The 13,405-nt window shown below is 35.6% G+C and overlaps 1 protein-coding gene across 1 annotated transcript in view; it reads left to right on the forward strand.

The window, feature by feature from the left end:
* Adgrg4 (adhesion G protein-coupled receptor G4) overlaps window positions 1–13,405 on the forward strand; it is a 109,584-nt gene that overhangs the window by 12,120 nt on the left and 84,059 nt on the right. Inside the window, exon 5 of the mRNA XM_058586650.1 lies at window positions 5,744–6,358. Coding sequence (XP_058442633.1) covers window positions 5,744–6,358 — 615 coding nt within the window. The remainder of the gene's footprint in view (window positions 1–5,743; window positions 6,359–13,405) is intronic.

Consider the following 13,405-nt stretch of genomic DNA (forward strand, 5'->3'; position numbering starts at 1 on the left):
TAAAAGAAGGCATAACTGCATATTGCATATGTAGTAAATAGCTACTGAGGATCAACTATGTGCCAGTGAAATTGGATGCCTCCTTATTACATCACTTACAAAAATTAACTCAAAATGGATGAAAGACCCAAATGTAAGAACTAAATCCATAACACTCAGAGAAAGGAAAGCAAAGGGACAAAAGTTCATAGCCTTCATTTTGGAAATGGATTCTTGTAAATGACACCAATAGTACAAGGAACAAAAGACAAAATAGATAAATTGGATTTTATCAAAATTAAAAATTTTTATGCATCAAAAGTCATTATGATGATCTGGGGATGTAGCTCAGTGGTAGAATACTTGTCTAGCATGTGTGAGGCACTGGGTTTGATCCTTAGCACCACACAAAAATAAATAAATAATATAAAGGTATTGTGTCCATATACAACTAAAAATTTAAAAAAAAATTATTATGAGGACAACCTATACAACGTGAGAAAATATTTGCAGATCATATATCTGATAAAGTTCTAATATCCAGATGATATAAACAATGCTTACAAATCAATGACAAAAAGATGAACAACCCAATTAAAAATGGGCAAAAGACTTGAATAGATATTTCTCTAAAGAAGACAGAACAAATGGCCAATGAGAATATGAAGAGACACTCAATGTCATTAAGTATTAGGGAAGTGCAAGAAAACCATAATAGAATACCACTTCCCAGCCTCTAGAATGGTAATAATAATAATAACAGAAAATAGCAAGTGTTGTTGAGGATGTGGAGAAATTAGAACTCTTACACACTGCTGGTAGGAATGTAAAATGGTGCCACTATTTGGGGAAATAGTTTGGGTATTATTATTATAAATTGCTTTTAGGTACCAGGTATTGAATCAAGGGGCACTTAATCACTGAGCCACATCCCCAGCCCTTTTTAATACTTTATTTAGAGACAGGGTCTCACTGAGTTGCTTAGTGCCTCGCTAAGTTGCTGCGGCTGGCTTTGAACTCATGATCTTCCTGCCTCATCCTCTCAAGCCACTGGAACTACAGGCTTGCCCTACCATACCTGGCTATTATTATAAATTAAACATACAATTATTTGACCTATAGCAATTCCACTCTTAGTACAAGTCCAAAAGAAATGAAAACATGTTGTTAAAACAAAATCAATGGCAAAAATCATAGAAGATTGTTCATTGTAGCTAAAAGCAAAAACAACCCAAATATCCATTATTAGATGAATCAACAAATGAAATGTAATATGCATATGATGGAATAATATTCAGCTATGGAAAGTAATGAGGTACTGATACATGCTTCAACATGGATGAACATTATACTAAATGTAAAAAGTCAGGCACAAAAGGCCACATATTGCAAGGTTTCATTTATATGACATGTCCAGAGTAGGAAAAATTACAGAGATAGAAAACATAATAGTGATTGCCATTTATGGGGGATAGGGCAGAGTACAAACACAGAATGATTGTTTAATGAGACTGTTTAATGTTTGGAGTGATAAAAATGTTCTGGAATTAGATAAAGATACTGTTTGTATATCATTGTGTATATGCTAAATGCCACTGAATTGTACACTTTAAAATGGTATAAATAGTGAACTTCATATTATGTGAATTTTCCCAGTACAAATAAGATGGTGGTTCATGCTCCTGGGGCTGTAACATATGCATTTTAATAAGGCTTTTGATGAGTTTTTCCTAACATGGAATGCACTTATGTTATAATGTTAAGTAAGCAAGGGACAAAATTTTCCATACAATATGATCTCAGCCATAAACACACAAACACAAACAAAGCCCCCCTCCCCCGACACACAGTCAAAGAAGTCAAAGGAAATACATCAACCTATTATTGCTGATTGTCTCTTGGTGTCAGAACTCTCTGGCTGACTTCATTCTCGTCCTTTTACTTTCTAATACTTTCCATTTTTCTTTAAAAAATGTACAGTAAAAAAAATAAAAATAAAAAATGTACAGTATTACTTTTATAATGCAACAAAACACCTCCTATTTTTTAAAAATAAACTAGAGAAAGCAATAAATGGGATTTAAAATAAAAGGAAAGAGCAGACAGAGGTGAAGAGATGCAGGAAAGTCAAATTCAAGAGAGAATACACTTGTGTGTCAGGGGGTGGGTGGGTAATCATGCAATTTGGACTTCAAAATTGCCAGGGAACAGATGGCAGCATCGAGCAGACATCTGCAATGGATAGCAAAATCGTATGCAAAGACACAAGTGGCCTTTCAAGCAGGCCCTTGAGAGACCCATGGTGAAGGCTGTTTGCCTGGCCAAACAAGGGCCAAACCCCTCTCCTCCTCATCACAGCCCCTCCTCCTCTGGGTCCTGCTAGAGGCCTGGAGGCTGCAGGAAGGCTCAGCACAGATGTGCTTGCATGTGTGAGGGAGAGAACAAGGTTGTGGGAGAAGAAAGAGGTTTCTGCTAATGACGCTGGTAAACACTGCAACTGACATTTACATGGTACTTCATAGTTTATAAACATTGTCACACAGATCACCTCAATGTTAGTTGTTATTGTATCATCTTTTATAATGGCCTTGTGAGGAAGGCAATTATTATTCCCATTGTACACAGACGTGACATGAGTTTATTTATTTAACATTTATATGGGGCTCACTATCTTCCAAACACTGTCCTGAGAGCTTTACATGCACTAATTGTCCATGTCCACATAGCTAGTGAGAGACACAACTGGGGCATGCATCCAGCTTTTAAGACTTGTGACACCACTCTTCTGCTGATGTCTAAGAATAATTTATCTCTGTCTGCAGAAGCTCAAGTAAGGCCAAACTAATCTTTTCTTCATTTCTCCCTTCCTCCCTCCCTCCCTCCCTCCCTCCTCTCTTCTCTTCTCTTCTCTTCTCTTTACTTTCTTTCTTTCTTTCTCTCTTTCTTTCTCTCTCTTTCTTTCTTTCTTTCTTTCTTTCTTTCTTTCTTTCTTTCACTATTCATCCAACCATCAGTCTATCTATATTTTTCTGATTATAAATGCAAAATATGATCATTTAAAATGCAGTAATTACTTAAATAAATAATACAGAAAATCAAAATCCCCCTAAATCTCCTATTTAAAGATAATCATTCTTAACTGTTTGATACGCTCTTCCAGACTTTTTTCTATGTGTATACTAACACATATATTTTTCTTTTATTTTTAATAAATAATACTATACTTACACTTAAGTAACTCCCCTTTCACATAATTTTAAGAGTTGAAAATTTCTCCATGACTATATATGTCTACTTTATATGCTTTAGTACTTCATTGCTCAGAAGTAGCAATTTTCCTAACTATCCACTTATGAATAGACACGTTTTTTTTCATGATTAGAAACAAAGCTGCAGTAAATATCCTTGTACTCACATCTTTGTATATATGTATATTTTTTTAGAATAAATTGATGGAAATTGAGTTTCTGGGCCAAAAGTATACACACAATTTACTGGGCGTGGTGGTGCACACCTATAATCCCAGCAATTTGGGAGGGAGGATCACAGGTTTGAAGCCAGCCTCAGAAATTTAGTGAGACTGTAAGCAACCTCATGAGAACCTGTCTCAAAATAAAATATAAAAGGACTGGAAATGTGGCTCAGTGTTTAAACACTCCTGGTTGAGTCCCTGGTACCAAAAAAATAAAAGTATATATATATACAATTAAAATTGTCATAGAAACTGGCAAATTGTCCTTCAAAAACCCTACTCAACTGGTACTCCCACCAGCATCATATAAGAATTAGTCATTTCCCCAAATGTTTGCCAATGCTGGGTATCATCAATCTTCTATGATTTTATCAATCTAGTAGGCAAAATGGTATGTTATTACTGTTTTAATTTGTGCTTAAAAAATGGTGAGGTGGCATCTTTTTTTATTGTTGGCCTTTATATTTTTGATTTTGTAAATTGCTCATTCTTCTCCCTTGGCAACTGGTTTTATATTAGTATATTGCAGAGAGGAGAGGCCCTTGTAGACCATGTGAGACTATGATACATTCTTTTCTTAAGCAACAAGTAAGCCATGAAGATTTATATTCACCATAAAACCAGTTCTTAAATGTTTTATTTGACGTCATTTGGAGGGCTGAGCAGAAAAGCAATGTTAACCAACAATAATCAAGAGTTAGATATCATGGTGTTACTGTCTTGTGGGATTAACTCTTGATTTATTAGCTACATGAAAGATGATAAGATAATACCATATACCAAGAATAGAAATAAGCATTTTCTCATCTATCATAGATAATTGAACAATAACTGGCGGGTGGATAATATGAATTCCTGCACATGGGTATGGTGTGTGTGTGTGTGTGTGCACGCGCACATGCATGTGCAGGTTGAGTGTGTGCATGAATGTGTGTGTGGGCAAGCATATACATGTGCTTGTTTGCTTTTGGAGGCTATTCAGTAAAGGAATGGAGGGAGAGAATTTTGAATGGGTGGAGAATATCTGAAGGCTCTCATTTGGAGGCATCTCCAAGAAGCAGGGCAGTTGTCACTTCCTTCCAGCCTCTATAGTGTGCTGCTATGGCTGTCACTGTTTTGAAGTAGTGGTCCCAATATTATGACTCTAATTCAGAGAGAAGTTAACAATTTTATTCTGCCACAAAGCTTTTTTTGGTTTGGCTTGGTCTGTCCTGGGCATGGAAGTAGGTTGACATTAGGCAAACCTTGGATATTTGCCCAGTGGCCTAGGGCTGTGACACTTGTAGTGGTGATAATATCACAATTTAATAGCTTCCTATGAGACAGGAGAAATACCTGATTTAAATTTTCAAGCTGCCTGCCAAAACACTGTACCAAAGGAAATGTACACTTGAGAAGGCTTTGTGTACATTATCTCAATCTTCAAATAATCCTGTCAGTAGACAGGGACCACCTGGCCTAGATTCCAATGTGAACTGTGGCCCCTTTTGTTGGGCAAACATAAAGCACTATGGTCCTAAATCTTCATTTAACTGAAACAAACATTTAGGCCCAGGGAGGTTCACTTACTTGCTCAAGTTTAAACTGATGTGTGTCAGTTGGAGCTGGGATTCCACTCCAGGCTCTCTGACTTCATAACCAATGATAACTGGGTCCATGGCTGTCTAGAGTGCCTTAAGCTCTCTCAGCGGGGAGAGGGAAGGAGGGCATCCAGATGCATTCAGGGCAATGCCATCTCTTCCATTCCTTAGTCCAAGCAGAAACCCCCAAATTTCAATATTGTCCAGATGGTCATCCTTCAAGCCTTTGCCAGTGCTTTTTCAGTGAGAAGAAGTCTCTGGAGACAGAATAAAACAGGTCTTTTGGCTCAGGAATAGGTATTGAAGAAACAAATCTCTGTGGAATCATGAATAAGGTGGTTAGGTGGGTCGAAACAATTCTCTTTTGATTTTATATATGCATGAGAATTATATGTAGAAAATCTGAAGTGTAGGCTAGCCACACATTTCTAATGGCCCCTCCAAATTGTCCAGCTGGTGTGGGCTCTGGGAACACTAATCTAACTTTTTATATTAGCCCAGGCAAAGTATAATTAGGAAGAAATGCTTCTGCCAAAAACATCACATGCCAATGTCAAAAAGAGATGATTTTTGTTATATCTACAATTTGATTATTTGTATCAGGATTGATTCATAATTATATTGTGCAATTTGAGCATACTGCCAAAGATGATAAAAAATTTAACTGAAATTTGATTTGTTTTCTCTTTCTCCCTTCTCCAAATCTGGACAGATACACTTTCACTAAAAGGAAAAAAGCTGGATTTTTATGGAAAAAGTGACACATATGTAAGCCTGGCCAAGACCATTCCTGAACTGAGCCAATTCACAACATGTATTGATATGGTAGCCAAAAATGGCAAGCCAGGTTATTGGAAGGCCTTCTCCTATATTATTAAAAACACTGTGTTGGGCAGAGAAGACTTAGACTTTGGACTTGCAGGGGACCATCGGCATCTAATACTACACAACTTGGGCAAGACCTTTTATGTCAGTTACCGACTGATTCCATTTAAATGGTATACAATATGCTTGATATGGGATGGGGTGAAGGGCAGATTAGAGATTTTCCTGAATCAAAAAAGGTTAGTGATAATAATGGATGAGCCACGCAGCCTGACACCTAATGGGACGCTGGTCTTAGGGCACTTGCCCAAGAATGAAGATGGCCAGGTGAAAAAAGTGGCACCTCACTTTACTGGCAGCTTATACTACTTTCAACTCTGGGATCGCATCTTGGAAACTGAAGAGTTTATGAAGTGTTTAGATGGAAATATCATTAGTTGGGAGGAAGATGTTTGGCTTCTCAACAAGATCATCCCAACTGTTGACAGGACACTGCGCTGCTGTGAGTAACTAATTCATTTTTCTCCTTAGCAAGGTTAGCATAAATGCCACGCCAATGAATCCGCTCTTCCATCAGTGTTCTGGCAAGAGCCTGAGATTGCCACAAGTTTTCATTTACTTTTAATATACAGCAAATATTGTTTTCATTTACCTTTTATTTTGATATAATTTCGAATTTACACAAATATTGTAAGAATAACAACATATTTCATACTCTTAGGTTCATCGATGGTTAACACTTCCTTATATACTTTATCATCCTCCATATCTTTTTATTTTTTATTTCTTTATTTCTTGGTACTAGGAATTGAACCCAGAGACACTTTACTACTCAGCTACACTAACAGTCCTTTTTCATTTTTTTAAATTTTGAAACAGGGTCTCACTAATTTTCCCAGGCTGGCCTCAATCTTCCTGACTCAACTACCTGAGTTGCTGGCATTACAGGTGTGCACCACTGTGCCTGGCCCATCCTCTGTATTTTAATCTTTCTCATTTCTCTTCTCTTCCTCTTCCCCTCCTCCTACACACATAAAACACACACACACACACACACACATCTAATTTATTTGTGAATCATTTGAGAGTAAGTTGCAGGCATGATTCCCTTTTATCACTAAATACCTCCATGCATTTTCCCTAAGAATAAGGAATTATCTTACTTAAGCACACTGTATATTCAAAATTAGAAATTTAATATTGATACAATACTTATATCTAATTCACAGTTTATATTCAAATTTAGTGAATTCTTTTAATAACTTTCTTTATAGCTGTTTTTGATTGATCTAGGATCCAATTCAGGAGCATACATTCATTGTATTTAGTTAGAATGTCTCTTTAGACTTCAATCTGGAAGAGATCCTCAGTCTTTCCTTGTTGTTATGGTTTGTATATGAACGGTCCCCCCAAAATTCTTGTGTTAATGCAGGGATGGATGAAATGATTGGATCATGAGAACTGTCACTTAATCAGTCCATTCTAATTTGAATGAAACAACTGGGTATTAACTGTAGGTAGGTGGAGAATGGCTGGAGGAGGTGGGTCACTGGGGGCATGACCTGGAAGGGTTCATTTTCTCTGTGACCCCTTCCCCCTCCTCTGTTATCTGGTTGCTATGAGGAGAGCAGCTTCCCTTCCTTCCCCATGCCCTTCTGCCATGATGTGCTCTCACGTTAGTTGGAGTGCAATGGATTTAGCCCACCTTGAAGTGAACCTCCGAGTCAGTGAGTCAAAAGAAACTTCTCCTCTTAGTTGTTCTTGTCACATGCTTTAGTCACAGCAATGAAAAGCTGACTGACACACTTACTTGTCTTTCATGACTTAGACATTTCTAGCATACGGTCCAATTATTTTGTGTAATTTCCCTTAATTTGGGTTTGTCTAATATTTCCTCGTGGTTAACTTTATGCTTTGTATTTTGGCAAGAATACCACAGAAATGATGTTGTTCTTCTCAGTGCATTACTACATCAGTAGACACATGGTGCCAATTTGTCCCATTATTTGAGATGATAACTTTGATCACTTGATTATGATCTCTGGCAAAATTTTCCATAGTAAATGTGTTTTTTTTCTTTGTAATTATTAAGCAATTTCTGGGGGAGAAGTTTGGGGGCTACATAAATACCCTATTCTTATCAAACTTTTATCCAGTAGTTTTATATCTATTGATGATTCTTGTCTGAATCACCAGTTACTTCAGTGGTGGCAAACTCCATTCTTTTTCTACACTTATTAGTGGACATTCTAAAGGAATAGTTTTCTCTTCTTCCACATTTACCTGTCCATTCATTCATTTATGTGTTTATTTATATGAGCATGAACTCATGGATTCTCATTTTATTCATTGGATTAAAATCTGTTACTATTGTTTATTTTGATACTCAAATTGGCCCAAATTTAGCAAGTGGGGGCTCTCCAATCTGGCTCTTGTGTCCCTTTGACATACCCCATCATTCTTTGAGCATTTTCTTATTTTTTGGCACAAGATACTCTAGGATAATCTTGTATTTTTTCTCTTCAGCCCAAGAATCAGATGTTTTACCAAGGAGTGCTGGTTCTTTTAGCTGGGAATGGTATTCATAAACCAATTCACTTTTCTTGTGAATGTAATGATGATATTGAAGAACTATTTGGATAGGGTTCTTGTAAAAAATCCTCTCTTCTTGGAATTATGCATGCATGTTTCTCCTCTCTGCTTTTGAGAAGGAAATACAGGATTGTTTTTCTCTGTAAAATTCCACTCTTCTCATTGCCAATCTTCTCCACCATCATCAACAACAGTCCTGAAGCATGGGTCACAGTCAGTGATAATAGCATCAAAATAGAATTTTTCTCATTTCCTGAAATGTTCACTTATTCTTGGGGTATTGTTTACTTATGAATTTGGGAGGAGAACAATTAGGGAGGGAATAGGGGCTAGATCCAAGCCTAAGAGGGCTCTCATAGACTGTTGGGATATACTTTCATCAACAGTCCATATGTTGTTTGAGTTAATGGTAGAGGCACATTGCAGGGGATTTCTATTTCTTTGAGATCAGACCGATGCAAAGAAAGAACAAAAGCTATTCCTTTGTGCTGCTAACTGAAGGCACTGTTTTTTCTCTTTTCTGAACTCTTGAAAATAAAGGAGAACAGATCTAGCTGGCTCTGATCATAAAACTGAGCTAGGAACTAGTAGGTTAACTCTGATCAGCTCATGTAAAGCAGTTTAAAATAATTTTATGTTTGATCTAAGGAAACAAAAATATGGCCCTAGCAAACTCACATGCTTTATAGTGGTATATAAAAACTGAATCTGGTCACCTAATGGCCATAGCCTTTAATATTTGTCTGGTAAATAACTAAATCTAATTAATGGGTTAAAGTGCTGTACAGCTCTTATTTATTTTGCTCTTTTGTACACTTTTTTTATTTTGCAATCCACTCTATTGGTTGGGTTGAGTCTTTATGTGCATAACACACAAATAATCCAACACAAGAAAACACTACCTAAAATGACAAGTAAGAAAAAAGGGTAGAAAATATTCTCTCTACTTTTCAGGTTTCAAGTGTTGATTCCATATCTTTAAACAAGAGTTCCTAACCTGAGGACCAGAATTGGTTGAAGGAGTTGGCAAAGCCCTTGAAATCATATGCAATATCCTAAAAATGCAAGGTGGATCTTTTTTCAGGGAGAGTCAACATTTTTTATCTCATCCTAACAATATAACTGCTGCCTTTGACTAAGTTCTTATTATGTGCCAGGCATTTTATAGGTGAAGAGAGAGGCTCAGAGAGGTTAAGTGTATTGCCTAAGGTCACCAATGAAATAAACAGTGGAGTTGGCATTTAAACAAAGATGTGTCTAGTTGCAAAGTCCATGTTCTCTTCACCCCTATATCATGTAGGACTCTCTCAAGGGATTCTATGGCCCCCCAAAAGGTGGTGAACCACTGGCTTAAAAGCTTCCATTGATAGAAATTTCTGGCACTGATAACCCACCTGGGGGGATTAAGTTATTAGCTGGAGTTATTGTTGGCCTCACCACTTAAGGAACTATAACACCACAGAATTTCTTTTACTTTTGTCTTGGCTATATCACATGTAGAGAAAGGGTGGCAATGTATGAATAAATATGAGTAATGTCTGGGTTTAACTTTGCCTAACAAATTGGTATTTATGGTCCATAGAAGGATTATGACCTTTAAAAATAAATTTTAATGAGCAGATTGCTAGGTTACAATTCTCCATAAACGTATTTACACATAAATTATATGTATTTATATATTCATGAAAACAAGGCTTTTAGGGAAAATTGCTGGAAAACATCAACCCTACCTGGGTTTATTAAATAAGTATCCACTATAGTTGGAGATGTCTGAGGAATATTTAAACATCATAGTGATAAATAATTACAGTAAAGGTGCCATTCATTAGAAATTTATGTTGGGGGATATTTGTAGCTTCTTTTCCTTATTTTAAAAAATTATAAATACAATATATATGGTTGTGAATAAAAATAGATTTAAACAATATGAAATATATGAAGTATAAAGTAAAACCTACTCTTCATCTTCTACATAGAAATGTCTATTTTTCTTATGGGTTTATAAAGTGAGTGTGTATGGGCACATGTATATGCATGAATGCATGTAGTTTAAAAACAAAGATCAAACATACATACATATTATTTAAAAACTTTATTTATTTTAATGATCTTATCATGGACATACAAGTACATTTAAATCTATTTTAGGGCTATTTATATTTCATTGTGTAGATGTAACATAATCCACTTAACCTTCCATTAATGCATATTGAAATTGTTTTAGTTTTTTTTGCAGTTACAAATAATGCTACAGTAAGTTCCTCATACATACATACATCTTGTTATACTTGGGCTTACAATTTCATAGGCCAAATTCCTAAAAGTAGAATTTCTCAGAAAAAGTACATAAGCTTTTACAATTTAAATTGACTTATAATTTTCACTAGTTATTCCACTAATTCAACTATTCATTAAAATTAGTCTCTTAAAGTAAAATTAACACATACAGTTAAAAAACTAAAATTACACAAAGATATAAATCCAAACTAAAAGTCTCTTTTCACTTTAATCTCCCACCGCAGGTATCTATCTCACCACAGAAAAAAATTAAGAATTTTTTAGGTAGCCAGGTATGACTTGGGAAGCTGAGGAAGGAGGATCACAAATTCAAGGTCAGCCTCAGTGACTTATTGAGACACTGTCTCAAAAGGAAAAAATTAAAAGTTCTGATTATGTGGCTCAGTGCATAAGTGTCCCTGGGTTCAATCCCTGGTACAAAAAAAATTTCTTAGGTATACTTGCAGAAAAAATGCAAACCTCAGGTTTACATGTACGCATTATATTTTTTCTTTTTTTTTTTTTATCACGGCTGGGATCATCATTATATGCATAGCCATTTGCATCTATTTTTTTAAAAAATAATAATATATTTTGGAGATATTTCCATGTCATATAATATAGAGCTATCTGATTATTTCTAGGGGTGGGCTGCTGAGTAGTATGATAGAATAAGAATATGCTATAATTTATTCAACAAGCTCTATTTGAAGGACTTTGAATTTATTTCCAATTTTTAGCTATGAGAAAAGTGTACAAGACTTTTTAAAGTAAAGTGTGGTGACAGATATGTCTTGGAAGAACCATTAAGACCTGATCATAAACTGAAGATCCTCTTTAGGTATGGTGAACATAATTTCCTAATTTCAACTTGGAAACATGATCCAACAGAGAATTTTTTCTGACCCAGGAATGTATGAAGATGAAGAGTCTCACAAAGGCATGCAGATTAAATTACTCTGAGTTATACATTTGAGGAATCCTTTCTATTGAAAAGAATGAATTCACATGAATTAAGTCCATCCTGGGAAATCTACACTGTATTAAAACATAGTGTTCCTCTATCTGTTGGGTCATTGATTTTCTGAGGATTATTAATTGACCTAATGCTCCAACTGCTTTGAATTATGTTATGAACCAACCATTAAAATATGTAGAGATGGATTGCATAGTTTATGTATTTTCTAAAGGCCTTTGTTGTCCTACTATTAATCCTTCTATCCAATTATCAGCTCTCTTATGAAAGATTCCACAGTGATGGACTCTATAGCTAAAAGGCAATTTGGTCTTGCCCTTGTACATCAATTCTCTGTGCTCCCCTCGTTTTTCATCACGAAAGATAAGCATGAGCTGTTTGTACTTTCTTCAAAGCTTTCTTATTTGTATTCTCCTGCACAGACTGACATTCTCCTATAGATTCAGACATGGAGACTCTAACCTGTCTATCACAAGATTCATTTTTCATGTCCTTGCTTAAAAACTGAACGCAGACACCATTTTGAAAAAATATCTCCCTTATCATCTTAAAGATGCTCATTTCATATTTTTAGTACCCCACCGGTAAATCTGTTTGTGGCACTTTCTGATCCACCATTATCTCCCACAAATCTAATCAACACATTGAATTATATTTATAGAGGTCGTGATTGAAAGAAAAACCAGATGTGATATGTGGGCTAGAACAACACACAGATTTAATATGATGTGATATACCCAAATCACAACCAGAATTTGGTACCTTAGCAAATGTTCTACTTAATATTCTGTTGGCAGGTACATCTGCCTCAAAATGCCTCATAAATATTCAACTACTCTATACCTCTGTTCTCTAACTCCCAATGATTACAAAAATACAATTTTGTCTAGAGTGAAAGAGCAAATGGCAATTAAGCTCACAGGCCCCTTTGAATCAGCACGGATTATCACCAGTTTAATATACACAGACAGCAAAGCTCATGTAAATAATTTGTGGAAGTGATCACTTGTTCACAACAGGACTAGAATGAGTGCAGTTTCTGGGCTATATGGTAATTGCATGATTCATTTTACAAGAAACTGCTGGACTAGTTTCTAAAATGAATGGCCCAGATGTCTTTCAATAGGTGAATGGGTAAGAAACAGCAATAAAAACTGCAATGCATTCTTGAACAGTTCTTATACCACTAAAATTCCTCATGTCGTCCTTTTATAATGATACTTACCTCTTTCCCATCATTCCTTCCCACCCCCCCCTTTATTACCCCAAACACTAATTCCTGACAATCACTAATTTGTCCTCTATTTCTAAAATTTTGTCATTTCAAGAATATTATATAAATGGAATCACATAGTATGTGACCTTTTAAGGTTGACTTTTCAGCATCATTCTCTGGAGAGTCATCAGGTAGTTATGCATGACAATAATTTGTTCTTTTTTATTGCTGAATAATATTCCATAGAGTGGATGCATTGAAGTTTTTGTTGCTATTTCTTACCCATTCACCCATTGAAAGACATCTGGGCCAATTCTAATTTTTATTGCAAAAAAATCATTATGAACATTTATGTACAGGCTTTTGTATAAACAAAAATTTTCATTTCTTTGGAATAAATGCTTATAGTGAAGTTTCTGGGCTATATGGTAATTGCATGATTCATTTTATAAAAAACTGCTGAACTATTTTCTAAAATGCCTTTGACA

The sequence above is a fragment of the Marmota monax genome, unplaced genomic scaffold (genome assembly GCF_021218885.2).
Source record: "Marmota monax isolate L192 unplaced genomic scaffold, Marmota_monax_Labrador192_F-V1.1 WCK01_AAM20220418_F8-fsc00333, whole genome shotgun sequence".
Taxonomy (NCBI): Eukaryota; Metazoa; Chordata; class Mammalia; order Rodentia; family Sciuridae; genus Marmota; species Marmota monax.